The sequence below is a fragment of the Herpailurus yagouaroundi genome, unplaced genomic scaffold (genome assembly GCF_014898765.1).
Source record: "Herpailurus yagouaroundi ecotype Mexico unplaced genomic scaffold, PumYag 139, whole genome shotgun sequence".
Lineage (NCBI taxonomy): Eukaryota > Metazoa > Chordata > Mammalia > Carnivora > Felidae > Herpailurus > Herpailurus yagouaroundi.
Window position 1 is genome coordinate 4,962,560 of NW_024412394.1, and position 17,103 is coordinate 4,979,662.

The following is a 17,103-nucleotide window of genomic DNA, read 5'->3' on the forward strand; positions in this document are numbered from 1 at the left end:
CTGCCAGTACCTCACTATTATCTGGAGACCCTGAGAGGCCTGTGGTGGGGGGAAGGAATGGAGCAGAGGCTGGGAGTGCAGGCACCTGCTAGGGTTTTTCTGGATCGTTAAAACTGCCTCAGGTACCAAGAGGCTAATACTGCCTGCCTTTGCTACTGAAATGGAATGATGTTTGAAAATGCAAGTCATTATTCCTGTGGCAAAAACTGCCTTGAGCCATTTTCTCTTAGTTTTTAAATATATGTTCATCTGTAGATAAAACAGCCCAGCAGAATGTGAGCCTGCAGCCAACCCCCTTCTCCTTGTGCGCTGAGGTGTTACCGGGCATGCTTGGAGGGTTCTCACAAGTCAGAATTGATGGCACGGTATCCTTTGTGATGGAGGTGCCCTGCCCTACCTCCCACCCACGGTGGCAAAAATAGGACTAGGCTTTTCCTGGGTGGAGGCAAGAGTGAAGGGGGCAGGACTTGTTCTGTGAATGTCAGGTAAAGCAAGGTTGCCTGAGTTGGGTGATAGGAGACATTACTGGGAAAAGGCAGACATTCCCCCCAGAGGAGAGGAAAGAGGTCAGTAGAGTTTTTGCAAGAAGGGAGCTATCTAGAGAACAATAAAGGATACCAGGAGTGGTGAATTTTGTATACTTTTAAAATGACATGTGTGCAAGTTGCTTCAGGAGCTTTGTTATTGCACTGGACCACGACACCTTTTTCTCCCTCTGCTGCTGTCTCCTCTCCCAGAGCCACTTGCTGAGTGCACACAGCCACCTTAGGAGCTCAGGGCACCAGGCTCCCATATCTTTGCCTGCTGTCACACTGCTTTTTTGTTCTAACATTTAGCTTGTATCTAACTGGTATTATAATTGATTTGGGGGAAAACAGATGATTGCTTCTGTTTTAGAATTGTCTTGGTATATTTTAGTGGTTTTTATTAAATTGTTGAGTAGAATGGCTCTCCTTCCCTTTGAAAAACAGACCGATGCCCACCTTGATCTACTGTGGCTTTGGTTCCAGCACCCTCAGCACCCTGGGCAGCTGACCCCTGCCCATCCACCCATTCTCTCCCCCGGCCCAGCTAAGCACTGTGTTGGCCACTCATGAGCCACGATCCAGTTCTGTTTCTTGGAGCACGATGCTTTCCCCTCCACCATGCAGAGCCAGAGATGGAGGAGAATGCAAAGCAGACACACTCTGTTCCTGAATCACTTGTAGCTGCTTTGCCCATACCCTGGGTCTGATGAAATAAAATGTGTTAAGATCCTTTAATATGTTTCTGTGCTACAAATTCTGCCTTGGGCATTGGGTCAGTGAATGTGGTGTAATCCGGGATTGCTGCTGGTGGGAGTATAAATGGCTAATGCTTTCCAACAAGCTTTCCTGTAGCCACCTGCTGTTCCCAGCATGTACTTACAAATGAGCTATGAGGTCACTGTGCTGTCCTGAGCTTTAAGAAACTTTTACCTTGCTGGAAAAAAAAATGTGATTCTTTTTTCTAACAAGCTTGCCTGGTCATTTCAGACATATGGCTCAGGCACATTTGTCATTATTCTTTAAAAAGATAGGAAGTGGTGCCTATTGATGAGTTGAAATTTGGAGTGTCTGTTGCCGAGGTTTCTCAGGAAGCTTCGGGAGGCATCGGGTAGGCTGTGTTTGCTGGAGCCCATGCTCACGTGTAGGAACAGTCTCTGATTGTCCTCCTAACTGGACGTACACTGCAGCCAGCACAGGTAGGGGGCTGGAGGGCAGACGTGACTGCACAGACAGCATGCACACGTGCACTGCCACCTCAGGCTGCTCACCGGTGGATCATTTTACAGGGCCTCGGTCCCCAAGGCTTGTCAGTATTTTTAGTTTCTGCTTGAACCTTTGCTTTGACAATTTGAAATTCAAATGAGCAATAAAGTGTAAAATATTTCTTACAAGTGAGGTAGAAACACCTAAATAGCTGGAGCTGAGGCCTGCCCTGGTCTGTGACTTTACTAAAACCACCGCGGTGGGTGAGCCTTCAAGGGGGCCCCCCCGCCCCCCCCCCGAGGGCGTCAGATCCTGCAAGAAAACAAATGTTTAATTAATTAAAGTCTAAAACTATCCAGAGCTGCCCAACTTTGCCAACTTTAAATGGGGCTTTTTACTCTAAGATAAAGCCGATAAGCAGCATTTCTGTCTGACAGAGATTGAATAAAAATGTCAAGGGCTGAGACTTGGAATGTGGATTTTGGCATCACTTTCTTTGCCTCCCTTAGGAAATTCCATGGATAAAGTTCTAGCCCCTGCTTAATTCTTAGGGTTTGGAGGGAAGTGCTGGCTGTGGGGGGGAGGAGCCCAGGGCCTCAGCCAGAGGGTAAGGGCTACCCTGCCTGCTGCCTACAGAGTGTAAGGTTGGCTCCCTCCTTCTGCCCCCCAGCTCCTCCTCCTCCCATCTCCCTGTCCCCAGTACCTTAGCCATTTCCCATGGCTTGTGGGTGAGGGAGCAGTGGAGGGATGGAACTGGTAGGTGAGGCAGTTATCTGGTTCTAGTGCCCTCAGGGCCTTGCCTACCAGCACTACTGAGAGGTAAAGGACACAGACCCTTTCTTCTCAGGTCTTTGGTAAGGCTTCTTCCCAGTGTTCCTCTTGGGCAGTGATAGTTGTGGATTTTTGTAAACAAGTTAGTGAAACAGAAAACAGTGTTAAAACTTTCATAGCACTTAGAGCAAGGTGTTGGGTGTCATCTGTGTTTGATGATGGCATTTGTACAAATTATTCTCTATCCTGTGTGTTTAGTCTCAAAATACACCCCCCCCCCACACACACACGCACGCACCCGTGTAAGGAGATGTGAAGTTTAACTGTGGATGAAGGCATCAGAATGAATTGTATGGCTTCCAGACATTAACTTTAAAAGCTAAAGAGTCAGAAGTTTGGTTCCCACCAAATGAGCATTTTTAGAAACATGCACTTTCAGACCTTTTCGAGTCTTAGAAGAATGAGCCTTAGTTCCATTTTGTGCTGGGAATGTATTTTCAGGGCCATTGGGTGTTGACCATCTTTAGGTTGATATGGCATATGGTCATGGGTGCCACAGGCCCCAGGCCCACATCAGGAGGGCTGAGTCCAGATGAGTGGTTTCCATTAAAATACCTGTCCTACAAGAATGCCCCCAGGCTTCTCTGTTGAGGGCCAGTGACTTGAATGCTGCCTTCTGTATTTCTCATGCCATGTGAGGGAAAAATCCTTTCTTGTATCTCTGAGTGATAGAGTTAGGGAAGCTTCTGGTATCCCCCCCACCTCTTGCTGTCCATAGCCACAGGCTTGGGCAGGGCACTGGGATGAGCCTGAGTAGGTCAGCCCTGTGACCATCTACACAGTCATCCTCTTCCCTCCTGATGCTGCCTGCTTAGTTAAAGAAGGTTTTTTCAAACTGAGGATGTAGCTGCTGGAGACCTTCCAGCTCAGCTCACTGGGAGGGGGCTGACTGGTATCACCCGCTGTGGGGGCCTCCTCTTCCTCTTCCTGCGTGAGGGATGGGCGGCCAGAAGCCAGGGAGGGGCGGGGGGTGGGGCATGGAACAAAGTGCACACAGAGTTGCTGCTTCACCCTCCCTTTTTTATCAAGGGCTCATCCCAAATTGTTCTTCAGTGCCAGCTAGTGAAGAAACACCCACACAAATTCTTGAGTGTTTCCTGCAGATGTACTGAAAACAACCCCAGCAGCCTATAGGAGCTCTGCAGCTTCCTCCTACGCCAGTATTTCATGGAAAACCAGGAATCCGGGCCTCTTGGGAGCAGGGCAGCCAGTTATGTGACACCAGAGGGGCAAGGGCTGAGGTTAAACCACATTTAGCAGGCGTGTCATATTTTCAAAAACTTTGGCTTTGGGTGTTTTCATTCTCTTTTGGGAATCAGCGTCCTTTTAATCATATTCTCCTACCCTGATCCATCCTCATCCTGCCAGAGTACCATGTGGTATGTAGCTCTTATAGACAAACGTATATTGAATTTTTTTTTAAAGTACATGATGCTGAACTATGGGGGCCATGACAAGAGTGTAGGTATGGATTGGTTGTATGTATGCAAATTAATGAGTGAATTCAGTTTTGATATATAACTTTTTTAAATTAGGGGAGAAAAGAATTGTGCAATCCTCTGGTGATGATACCAAACCCATATTGCAGCTCAGCTGATCAATTCATTGTCCTCTGTGCTTTCATCCCTTCGGACACTGCCTTGGTTGACCCTCTCTGGAAAGGCCCTAATTGGTTTCTAATGAACACTGTGGAGGATGTAGACAGAGGCTGTAAATCCCCTTGCGCTTTTAAACTGTATTCATCACTGAAATTAAGAACAATCATCTTCCCTAGCAGCCTGAACTCATTTCTCCATACCCAGCTCTGTTTAAAGAATTCAATCAGAGAATAATTGAAAGTTCATGACACTTGCAATAGTTTCTGGAAACAGATCTGTGGGTACCAAGAAAAGAGGATAGAGATTCGTCTACCCACGGGTCATTCCCGCCCCCCACCACCCCCGTCTGTATCCAGAGCAACCCATTCCCGAATACTGACACCAAAATGCATTTAGCCGATTGGCTGCTGTCAGTGGATCATACCTGCTCAGCATTTGGGACAAGTTCCAGCATGTAACTTCCTTTTGGTGAGTGACCCTGACAGGAGAGGGGATTGACTTAATTTATTCCAGCTACTAACCTCAGTACAGCAAGTTGGGAAGCTAGCCTTCTAGAATTTGCCCAGACACTCTTCCCCAGTGAATTACAATGCCATATATTCTAATTGTTACCCGTGCTACACCCAAGTGTAGCTGCTGTGTAGTGGTTTTTACCTTACAGAAATCAAAGCCAAGTGTCAAGTTGTGTCTGACAGAGGTACACAGAACTCGGAGGGAGAAATGAGGTGTTTCTGGCTGGATGGAGAATCCTCGGGTGTGTAGAGAGAGCATCAGGCAGCTGTTGTGGTTGTCACGCCCTGTTTCCTTTTCCACAGGGAGCCTGGGGCTCTCAGATCCCTGAGGGGGGCTGCTCTGTAGCCAGGGGAAGGCAAGCTAAGCAAAGTTGTGCGGGGTGTGTAGTGAGGACAAGGCTGGAGCCTCTCCCTTCTGCCCCACTCTGCCTTTGACTAATGAGGTGTTAGGCTGAGCCAGGGCTCAGTTAATTTCAGAGGTAATCCATTTCCTGCTACTTTGATTCAGCCGGCACCATTCATCAGAAGCAGAGAAGAGCCCCTGGGACCTTCTCCTACATCATCTCAGTATCTTGAAAACAAGGAGGGAAGGGGACAGTGGGGGTTCTCCTGCCCTTTTTATAGATGCCGAAGTTCCAGAAGTATGTCAGGACTTGGTGGCAGAAAATGCCTACCAGCATGTCATGGTGCCAGGCTGCCAGCGCCCCATCAGAGCCCTTCTCCCCACAGGTAGGCTTGCCCCAAAGGACAGCTGTGCTGGTTAGATGGAGGATGTATATTGAGGCCATCCACACTTAGGCTGGGAAGTCCTTTAGGACAAAGACAACACTATCCAATATCTTCGAGTAATGAACTTATCAGTAAATATAACACATGAGCTCATTAATCTTAACTTTGCTTTTGGACCAAGTGGGAACTCGGCTTCTCAGGAGACAAAAATTTCATCTCTGTTCTTTTCCTTAAACCCAGTCCCAATTTAGAGTCAAACATATTGCCCTGCTCTCCCTGGGAAGCAGTTAATAATGTGTTTTCTCTCACAGCGGATGGTCCAGTCAGCCTGGTCACTCAGGCTCTTGGGCCCTGTGCACGTGCTCTATGCACAGCATGGGCTTTAGGGCATCAGAGCAGGGCTGTGAGGGTCAGTTGAGGAGTGTTCTCTAGATGAAGTTAGCCTTACAGGTTAGGCTGTTGAAACTGTCACCTGTCCTGGCCACTCAGTCTTTGCTTCAACCAATGTTATTCTTCTGTGAAAAGAAAAGAAATGGAGGCTGTGGAGATGGATGAAGGGAGTGGCTGGCCGTTCGCTCTGAGCAGTGAGATCTGGGCGCAAAAGAAATCTCTGGGAAGAGGTGGTGGTTGCGAGGAGAGCCTTGGCCTGGCGGGGCTGTTGTGGGATGCCTGCCTGCGCACACAGGGAGAAGAGGTTTAGGGAAGATTCGCCTACAGGTCGGTCCTGTGGACCTGGTCTAGGCCTGTGGCCACATACGACTGATGGGATGAGTGGGGGCGACGGGCCAGCCAGCACTGGCAGGTGGCTTCCCAGCCTGGATCTTTCCCTCCCCCTCCCTGACAGAGAGGGCCAGACAGACCTTGGGGACATCAGCAGTTCTAGAAATGGAGCAGAATGGGGAGGGAACAGGCCACATCCTTGGCAGCTCTGTGTTACCTTTGTCCTCTGAGCCTCCTGCTGACTGCCTGAGGGCCACCTCTTATTATTTCCTACCAGAGGGCCTTCACCTGCACCATCTCCTTGCTCTGTTGGCCTCTCCTCCGTCCTTTGTTCTGCCAGGCTCATCAGCGTTTCCCTTGATTTCTCTGCTCCAGGAAGAGGGAGCAGTCTTGTAGCCTCCTACCTACCAGGTGGAGTTAGAAGCCTCAGGCTCCTTTGAGATGGCTGGCGATTAGAGCTCAACATTTCTGTTCTTTCCCCTATTTATATGTAATACCTTTTCTGGCACTCGAAATAATCCCCTTTTCTTTGAGAGTCTCCGCTCACTTGTGGGCTGTGGTTTGATCACACCCACTGTCCCCCCTAAGCCCTCACTGTACAGGATGTAATTTAAGCCATAATCATTTCTGCTCCGTCTCTGCCTCTTAGAAATGGTGGGTGTCCTGTGGCTGTTACAGTTTGCCCAAGCTGGGAAGGTGCTGAGCTGGCAGCTTTCTGACCTCCCGCCTGTTTGGTGGGGAGGGAGGGGCTCAGACCCCCCCACCCCCACCGGGAAGGGGGCGGCGTGTCTCACTGCAGCAGCTGAGAAGTCACTGGCCTTCTGAGGTCCTGGAGGAGGAGCTGTGGTAAAGGCCCCTTCCTCCCAGGCGGCCGCTGTGTAAACTCTCTCCGGTGGCAGGAGTGCCTGCTGTGCGCCACTGTCTGCTCACTGAGATGCCCCTCCATCCTCCAGGCCAGGACGAAAGCTGGGGTTTGGACATTTGGAGGCCCACCTAACAGTCTGTTTTCTTTGCTTCTCCCACTGTTGCAGGTTATGTGTTCTGTATGTTACATCGCCTCCCCGAGCAGCATGACTGTACATTTGACCACATGGGCCGCGGCCGAGAGGAAGCCATCATGAAAATGGTGAAACTGGACCGGAAAGTGGGGCGCTCCTGCCAGCGCATTGGGGAGGGGTGCTCCTGAAGGCCAGGCATGGCCGCCACATGACGCTGTTCTTAGTTCACTAATGTTAGCCTTATTTAGGACAAAGTCAGCCAGACACCTTGTACTGGGCACGCGTCAGACTACAGCCAGTCCGTTTCCTTTCTTTAGCCAGCCATCCTGGTACTGTAGTTTAGGGGTTGATGGTGGTTGAAATTGATTTCTGGCTGGTTACTAAGGTGCCTGCTAGCCATTGTATAAAATTAAAACGTGAAGAATATTTTTTTTTGAGCATGGCTAGTGGATTTAAAACAACACATACCTGTCACTGCTGGAGTCAAACTTATAAAAAGCCTTAAGCGGAAAGTGTTCCAGACGGAGACTCTGAGTTAATAGAGGAGTAGAAGCTGGTGTTACAGTTCCCATGACGCACATGGCTTTGCCAGAAACTCTGGTTAATGTTCGGCCTTTCACCTCTTCACTTATCCTTAGTCCCAGTAGCCAGGATACCTGATGGCCACGCGTGCCTTGGCCACAGGAGGCTGTTGAGATTGGCCACGTGGCTGGGCTGGGTGGTGGCTTTGCTCTCCCACAGAGCTGGAAATGGGGGTGGGGGGGCAGGTTCTTAGGAAAATTTTTTTACCTGACTTGCTATGAAAAAACTCTCTCATCACAGGAGAAGAGAAACAATAACCTCACTTTGAAAATTAGTTCCATTCAAGACTAGTCCATGTACAAGACCCATCTTTTCTACACAGGACCCACGGTCGTGAGAAGCAGCCAGGGCGCACCCTGACCCCACTGGCTCTGGTTTGCCATTTGCCAAGTGCAGGGATCTGGCAATTGATCAAATAAGGCTAATTACAGCACAGCAACTGCGGCTGGGATCTACAAACTGGCCTCTGCAGCTAAATTTCTATATTGGGATTTTTTAAAAAGACATTTCATGGCCAACGGGAATCAGTAGGAGGGCTGGGGAGCGTCTGGGAAGCTGCTGTCCGCAGACTCTGCCCCTTCCAGTGGCACACTCAGCCCTCTGTGGGCCGAGAGGATGGTGCCATGGCCTCGCCCCTTGTGTCTGTGCAGCTCTGTAGTCCAGGGACAACCTCTACCACATAGGTTTAGGACGGACAGGCAGCATACGCCAGAGGAGCTGTGGGTTGATCTGTCTAGAACAGTGGTTCGTGGCCCAGCCTGGCTCTGAGAGACCTTTGCTCTGGCAGTGGGGTGGGAGGGCACATTTATCAGCCTGTCCCTCTTCATGCGGGCAGAAAGGAGTCAGTAGCCACGATAGCTCAGGCCAGGTGGGGAGGGTGGCTCTGGGCCTGTTTGCCCGTGTTAGGGAATCATCACCGGTCGGGTGGGGGCGGGGAGGGTGGACAGGATTAAGATTCCTGCCTTAAGCCTGAACAGGGTTGAGTGGCCCAGAGACCCCATCTGGTCCAGGCTGGTGCGAGTCGGAGGCTCCTGCAGAGGCGGCTTGGATCTGCCCACACACAGGCTACTGGAATAGTTAACCCAGCAAACTTTCCCTTTTATACCACAACAAGCAGCTCGACTCTGTCTGCAGTTCACAGCTACACATCTGCAACTACAAGTGGTTTTGATCCGGAATACTGAAATAGGAAATCATGCTCTTCCCAGCCTCTTCCTTCCATCCCACCCCCACCAGAGTGGAATCCGCTGCAAAATCTCCAGCCTTATTCTTGCTTCAGGACCCAGACTGGTGTCTTGCTCTAAGGCAGCCCAGGGCAGAGGGGCCAGGTCTGCCCGCGTTTACCACTGTTGTCAAGCCACGGCCCTCGGGCCAGTACATGGCCATCCTCAGTGAGGCGGCCGCCTAGGCCCCCCCGCCAAGCTCTGATCCCGAAGAGGCCACCCACGCGCCCTTCCGGCCCTCCTCAGGCCCCACCGCTGCTGCTTCGAGGCAGGGATGGGAGGCAGGCTCTCTGGGGAGCCTGGTGGCACACAGGGCTCGCAGCCCATGTTCACTTCCTGATGGTAGAGCTGGGGGTGGGGGGAGGGCTTGTTCCCCTGCAGTATCTGTTCTGTGAAGTTTGTTAAATGTAAGGAAAGCTTAAATTCTTGTATCTTTAAAAGAGAAGATCTTATTTAACCCTTTTGTGTTTTAGATTTACTTACACACATAGCCTAGAGCTCAGTTTTAGTTTTAACATTGTGAAAATATTAAAAGAATCTTGTAACTTTATTCTTTTTTCTCCTGCTGAAAAAAAATTAAACCAATCGTATGAAAGTTTGGATTTCTCTGTTTCGCCAGTTCTCCGAAGTGCTACCTGTATAACCAGAAAAACGGTACAGTGTCTCCCTGGCCGGAGCTAGGAAGAGATGAGGGAGGAGGTGGCTCTTGTGTGCAGCGTCCCCTCCATTCTCTCCGCGGGGGGGGGTGGGGGGGGTGGGGGGGTCACACGTCCAGGCTAAACAGTTGCTCTCCTTGTTTCTGTTGGCGGGTTGTGCCTTGGGAGCCCCCCGGGCTGACCCTGGATGAAGGTGTGCCTGCTGGGCCAAGTCTTTGCTGGCAGCAAGGAGGTCACCCATGTAGGGGAGATAGGAAGAAATAAACACCAGCCCTGAGGGAGTCCCTCAGTTGTGCCTGCCTTAGGGGTGCCTGGGTCCTGGGGGGCGGGGAGGGGCAGCATCTCAGAGACCCAGATCCCACCCATGGGAGGATCCAACTCTGGTGTGGAGGAGGCATTCGATACGTCTTCAGGTGGTTGAAAATGTGGCAGGAGAGTAGCATCCCTCCTTCCCACCTTTAGGGCAGAATATTTGACCACACAGTTGCCATGAAGATGATGAGAAATCCTAAGAGGAAATTAGAGGTGTATGGTGGAGGGGAACAGGCAGATGTGTGCAAAGAGCACAGGAGTGTGGTGGCCTTGGAACCCGCTAAATGCACCTCTGTCCCTGATTAGCACCTCCTGTTGATCTGGGAGGTTTTGTTTCTGCCAGCAGGAGCCCACAGCCAGAAGAGACGGCTCTGGAAAGAAGCCACAGCAAGGAACAGGAGCAGGAAGCCCACCCTCACCCCGCAGGCAGATTGGGGGTGGGACGTGGTCCTCAAGGCAAACTGAGAGAGCCCTCTGGCTCCAAAGAAGGAGCGAACTGAGAGCACCCCAGCAGTCAGCGGAGCAACAGAAATACCCGGGAAAATTCTGCAGCTGTCTCAAAAACGTATCTCCTTTACAGCCATTCTCAAACCTGCCTAAAGGAGGGCTCCAGAAGAAGAGGAATAAGAAGAGAAAAACGTGGAGGCCTGGAAACTCAGGAGAGGACTGGGAAGGGATGTCACGGGGGATGCAGCCAGCTGTGGGTGGTGTGGGCAGTGAGAGTCTCATGGGTCTCAGAGGGTCCACACTTGATCCATGCCTCTGTCCCAGGGTTTGGGCATGAATCTCATAAATAGAAAAGTAAGCAAATTAAAATAGATCATTTATTAATGCCACACAAAAAATATTAAGAGGAGCCCGGAGACCTTACATGACTCAGCTGTGATTGTTATAAATAATGATGAATGTTGCTCTGGCAAAAACTGGTGACAGAACTCTTCGGAGACCAGAGTACGTGCATGCGTATATATAGAGTATAATGGGGCTACGTTCTCATCGTCCTTAGTGGGAAGTTAAATAATGTGTAAACTGGAAAGTCAAGAGAGCAATGTGAGCATGTTATTTAGAAATGTGGAGGTATAGGCGCTTGGGCGGCTCAGTAGATTGAACATCTGACCGGCTCAGGTCATGATCTCCTGGTTTATGAGTTCAAGCTCTGTGTGGGGCTCTGCTGACAGCTCAGCCTGGAGACTGCTTTGGATTCTGTGTCTCCCTCTCTCTACCCCTCCCCCTGATCTCTCTCTCTCTCTCTCTCTCTCAAAAATAAACAGTAAAAAAAAATTTTTTTTTTAATGTGGAGGTAAATGCAGAAGAAAACGCTGGAAGTTTAGTGGTTTTCTGTGGGGGTGGAGGATGGGAATTCAGCAAGCCTTATATTTTCTATTTCTAGGACTATACACATGTGCAACGTTGATTTTTTTTTTTTCCATAAGTTTAAAAACTGACAGAAGGGACCAGCTCTCCCAGGGAGGTCAGGATGCTGGGTTTTCAGAAGCCAGCCTGTCCAGCATTCCCCAAAAGTGGATTTCAAGAAGCTCAGGTCCTTGGTGATGCCAAGTGGAAAGCCGATTTCCTGGTCAGAGATGTTTTAGAAGATGCAGGTGGCTAGTGCATCACAATACACAGCCCATGACTTATTTTTACCTCCGGGCTTTCTCATAATCACACCTTGGGACAAGTTACCCCTGTTCTTTGAGCACCCTCTGTGTACTGGGGGTTAATTCTAGCCAGGCCTGCCTGGCTTACATGGATCTCTGCTGTGCTGTCCCAGTGACCCATAACCTGAATCACCTGGCACATTCCCGCAACTTCACATTTCCCTTGACTTGCATCCTGTTCCCCAGGTTTACATGTCAGGGTGTTTCCGATCAGTCACTGGAGGGACTTTGAAATGGATATAGCAAGCCAGGAGCAAGAGGTTGGGGAGACTGGTGGGCTTCGGCAAAGAACATACAAAATAAAACTGATGGCTTACCCTTAGGATGTGCGAGAGAGGGCCTGGCTGGGAAGGGGCACGTAGCCGCCTGGCTCACATGTAGCCACTGGGCTTTAGGGGCTGATCTCATGGGTTTGGGCAATTAAGCTGTTGGCAAGTGGCAAGTGAGATGCTCCCCAGACTGGGGTCTCTGGTTTCATGCATGTGGGTAATAGGTTTGTGCATGACCCCTTGTTAGGTACTTGGGAGGCCAGTCTGGCTGGTCCAGTGGTTCCTAGGACTCCATCCCTACCTCACCATCTCCAGGCAGCCCTGTTCTGATCTCCCAGGGCTGGGAAGGGCTTGAGCTGTTGTGGGGAGGAGTGTGGATTTGTTGGGGGGCGGGGCGGGGGCCGGGGCTTTGGAAGGTTTGGGAGCAGGCAGGCCACAGGGTCAGATGTCAGAATCAGCTGACCCCCAGGTTAGGGGGAACTGTGGTCTTTGGCCCACCAGGCAGCAGAAGGAGGTCGGGAGCAGAGGGTCCCAGATTAGGAGGGGAGGGATCTGCTCCATGTGACACAGTGACCAAAAGGAAAGGGGATGTCACCAGGACACAGGTCCCAAAGGCAGAAGCTTGTGTACACCTTGTGAGCCCCATCGGGGGCCCTTACAGCTCGGAGCCCTGGCTGTGGGGACCCTCATTCAACCCTTAGAATGTGCTTGGCACCAATTCCAGGTACTGGTGACCAAAAATAGTGCCTACTTTGGCTGTGGGGATGGGACAAAAGAACAGGATAAATGTATGCTACAAAATGGGGAAGGTGGCTAAGAAGCACAGGGCCTGTGGGCTTTTCTCTGAGATGGGGACCATCAAGGATTTGAGCCACAGGGGACACAGTCTCCCTGCCTGTATGCAAGGGAGGAAGTGGGAGGCCAGGGAGGCTACTTGATATCAGGCAGTGGATGGTGGTGGCACAGAACTCAGGGGGCGAGAAGTCAGATTGTGAACTTGGGTTGAAAATAGTGAAAACAGGAGATGCCAACAGATGGGCTGTGGGTGAGAGACAGGAGGACCTCAAGGCTCTGGCCAGAATGAAGGGCCAGAGGTGTCATTAATGAAGGACTCTGGTGGGAACACGGTGGGGTGGACACCACAGACTGGACGTCCGGGTGGAAATGTGGAGGGGACACCCGGTATACAGCTGCTGGCTCAGTGGAGACATCCTGACTAGAGATGAGCATTTGTAAGTCCTCGGCACACAGCCAGTACTTCAGGTCCCAGCCTGGTCACTGAGGGAGGAAAGGAGGTAGACTGAGGCTGTGCCAGGGACATTGTGGTATTGCAAGGTCCTGGGAGATGAGAAGAAGCTGCCAGCAGAAGGAGGAGACCCAGAGAGAGGGGAATCCTGATGAATTTCAAAGAGAAGGGAGTCCATGGGGGTGCTGCCTGGGCACCCAGCGGCCAGAGACCTGCCACCGGGGAAAAAGCTGGAAAGCCCCACTAGGGTTTTGCTGCACTAACAGCAGAGAAGGGAGCAGTAATGGAGTGGGTGTGGAGGCAGGAGAGAAGTACTGTTTATGCTGAGGGAATGATCCATCAGAGCGGGAGAGGTAGGGGGCGTAGGACGCAGGGGTAAGTCAAGAGTGGTGCCCAGAAGACGCAGTGCACAGGCGGGCAGGTGGAAGCCGTCTGTTCTGTTCGCTCATGCAAGTGGGAAGCAGGGTCATCAGGTGCAGGGAGGTTGGATAAGGAGCAGGAAGGGTTTGATGGAGATGTTAAAGGTGGACTTCTACTGAAATGAAGTTTTAGCTCTAGGCCCCTCACTCACCAAGACCCCTTCTAAGTCCTGATGGCCGGCCTTGGCAGTGAATCTGCCTCTGCCCACGGTTTTATAAAATTTGCAAGGGTGAGATTCTGTAGCTGCAGTTGGTTAAAGCTGGTCTCTCTCCACTCCAACTTCCTCTTCTGTTGGGTGGTGCTGAGGTGATGTGGGCATTTTGGGGATTTGACCAAGGTGAAGTCCAGTTGGGGACATATTTGGAGTGGGTAGGATGTATTTGTGTGGTTTGCCGTCACTTCGGTGTTTACTGGGTTATTGATGGTCTTCCTGGGGAGAAAGGATGGCTTTCAGAAGGACACTTTGCTGCCGGCCATGCTGATCACCACGCTGACTAGACGGAGGGGAGGCACGGAAGGGAGACAAGATTTGGAATGTTTGGGAGGCTCCTGGATGGCTCACTCGGTTAAGCGTCTGACTCTTAATTTCGGCTCGGGTCATGATCTCATGGTTCGTGAGTTTGAGCCCTTTGTCGAGCTCTGCATGGAAGGTATGGAGCCTGCTTGGGATTCTCTCTCTCTACCCCTCCCCCACTCACGCACACGCGCTCGCTCTCTCTCTCTCTCTCTCTCTCTCTCTCTCTCTCTCTCAAAATAAACTTAAAAAAAAAATGTTTGGAGCCAGAGGCTAGTCTGTGGAAAATTCTTCCAGTCATTGGATGTGTAAACTTACAAGCACAAGACTTGATTCTCATCCATGCCTGCTCAAGATGGAAATCTCCTCTTGTTAGGAGCATGCTGGGCTGTGCGGCACATACAACTGTAAGTGCATGTGCCTTGTGCAGTGCAAAGCGTGTTAAAGATTAGCCTAGGAATTCCCGACATGCCCTGGAATCCTACACCTCACACGTGGAAGAAACCTAATGGTGGTTTCCTCACATTTGACAAAAGTTCCCAAAACTTATGTCCGTGCCAGTGTGAGTTGTGAAGAGGAAAGAAATGTGAAGTATCAGTAATTCAAAGTTTGATCAAGGGACGGAAGATTGAGGAATCTTTTTGCTCTTGAATGGCATCAGGAAATCATGCAAAGGGTGATCCGACAGTACAGAGCCCAAGCCTTATAGACACGCAGCACAGCCACTGAAACCATTGTGTTGGTTTTCTAGAATTCTTGATGTCTGGGTATGTGTCAACTTTGAAAAATGGGTGATTCGCTGTGATTTCTAATTCTTCATCTTTGAGCCTGACTTTATAGTCATATTCTTTATTCTTTTTCCTAAAGAGGGTCCCATAAAGGCTGGGAGAGAGTTGAAGGCATGAAATGGTGGCTTAGTTCCCAGCAAGACCTGAGGGGCCCCACAGCCCTTCCCCTGTGTCACAGGCCCAGATGAGGAGCTTGGGTCTGAATGTAAGTCGGCTAAATAGTTAAGCACTCGCTTGGGTCAGCCAACAGACTCTCCTGATGAGGAAGCAGTGTGCTGGTGTGAGCACCTTGTCATCCCACAGGCTGGCACTTTGAGTAGCACTGGATGAGAAATGTCATGAGGATACCAAGGAGCCCTTCCCCTTGAACATGTGCTAGCTGTGGAGACTTGCTTTTCTGATGACTAGCATATGGCAGGAGTGATGCTTCCTGGCTCCAGGCTAGATCTAAAAGGCATAGGATAAGACTTCCACTGGACTCTCTCTTACACATGTGCCTTGGGAGCCCAGGGCTGATAAGTGAGTCACATCCTCTGGGACAGTGATGATCAAAAAATGGAAAATAAGTGTTCGCAAGCATGTGGGGAAATGGGGACTTTCATCTATTGATGGTAGGAGTGTACAGTAATATGGCCATTGTAGAAAACTGGTGGTTCCTCAAAAAGTTAAACTGAAATTACCATATGCCAGCAATTCCACTCCTTGGAATCCACCCCAAAGACTTGGAAGCAGGGACTCCAGCATGTGTGTGCACACATGTTCACGACAGCTCTATTCATAATAGCTGAAAGGTAGAGACACAGCCCAGGTATTCACTAGAAGATGAACAGGAAAACAAAAGGTGGTATAGCCATACAATTCGGCCACAAGAAGAAATCAAATACACATGCTACAATGTGGACAAACCTTGAAAACATTATGCTAAGTACAACAAGCCAGTCACAAAAGATCACATGTTACGTGATTCTGTTTAAGTAAAATGTCAGAATGGGCAGATTCATAGAGACTGAAAGCAGGTGGGTGGTTACTAGGGGTTGGGGGGAGAGGAGAATGGGCACTTAATGGGTATGGGTTTCCTTTTGGGGTGATAAAAATGTTCTGGACTTAGAGGTGCTGTTTGTACAACATTGCAAATATACTAAATGCTACTGAATTGTTCATTTAAAGTGGTGGGTTTTATGTTATGTGAATCTCACCGCAATTACAAAAAAGCCTGGCTGCCCCAAAGCCGGTGTACTGGAGAGACCATGTGGAGAGCCCACGATGAGAGAGGGAAGTCCAGGAGCCCAGCTGTCTGAGTCCCCAGGGCACTCATCAGATACGTGGGGAATGAGCAAGTCTTCAGATGAGCTGGTCCAGCCTTTCTGTCTGACCCAAATGATACCAAGGGGAACAGACGGCTGTCTTCACTGAGCCCTTAGCAAGCTGGAGATTTGTGATCAAAATAAGTGTTTTAGGCCACTAGGTCCTGGGAGGGTTGGTCTGCAGTAATGTGAGCTGAGCAGGTGATGTCCGACAATTGCAGGGAGTCCCCAGCCCCCTGGGCATCACAATGGCAAGTGGGTTCAGCCAGCCAGGTTCTTGGAGGGTGGCACTGGGGATCAGAGGTGGTAGTGCCAAGCAAGGACAGCGGAGCACCGTGGACCAGACAGCTGGTGGGGGGTTAGATGAGGGGTGAGGGCACCCCAGGGTGCCCAGGGTAACCAGGAACAAGTGTGTGGTAGCAGCCGTCACGATGGACTCAAGCAGGTGCTGATAAAGCAGTGGATTCTGGCACCTTCACTGAGCTCCTCAACAGTGACCGACCATCCCCTCCCAAGTTCGCCTGATCAGCCCCAGTGGCAGGGGGGGTAGCCCTGACCCCAGGAGGCAGGACACAGATCTTGTCCAGCTGGGCCTCTCCCAAGTGCCTCTCTGCCAAGGGACCCCCTCCCTCTGGCCTGCTCCTTTGCTGGGGAATGTGGAAGATTTCTCCATCCTGGACACTCCCCTGGGGGCTCACACAAGTCCTTGAGAATAATCTGTGGAGCTTTTACAAAAATTTCCATGCCCAAATCCATCCAAGACCAGGTCAACCAGAATGTGTCAGGTAAGCATGGCCATAGATGTTTGTTGAAAGCTCCCGAGGCCGTTCTGGGGTGCAGTTAGATTGAGGCCGCTGCTCAAACGCAGCAGCATCCTGCCCCATTCTTTTTTTTTTTTTTTTCCAATATATGAAATTTATTGTCAAATTGGTTTCCATACAACACCCAGTGCTCATCCCAAAAGGTGCCCTCCTCAATACCCATCACCCACCCTCCCCTCCCTCCCACCCCCC

The 17,103-nt window shown here is 50.5% G+C and overlaps 1 protein-coding gene across 2 annotated transcripts in view; it reads left to right on the top strand.

The window, feature by feature from the left end:
• The window catches only part of ZFAND3 (zinc finger AN1-type containing 3), a 324,262-nt gene extending 314,744 nt beyond the window's left edge, over positions 1-9,518 (top strand). For both annotated transcript variants that reach the window (XM_040473389.1, XM_040473390.1), the window contains one exon: positions 7,152-9,518. In XM_040473389.1, the coding sequence (XP_040329323.1) occupies positions 7,152-7,306 (155 nt within the window). In that variant the 3' untranslated portion in view covers positions 7,307-9,518. The remainder of the gene's footprint in view (positions 1-7,151) is intronic.
• Positions 9,519-17,103: the final 7,585 nt, after the last annotated feature.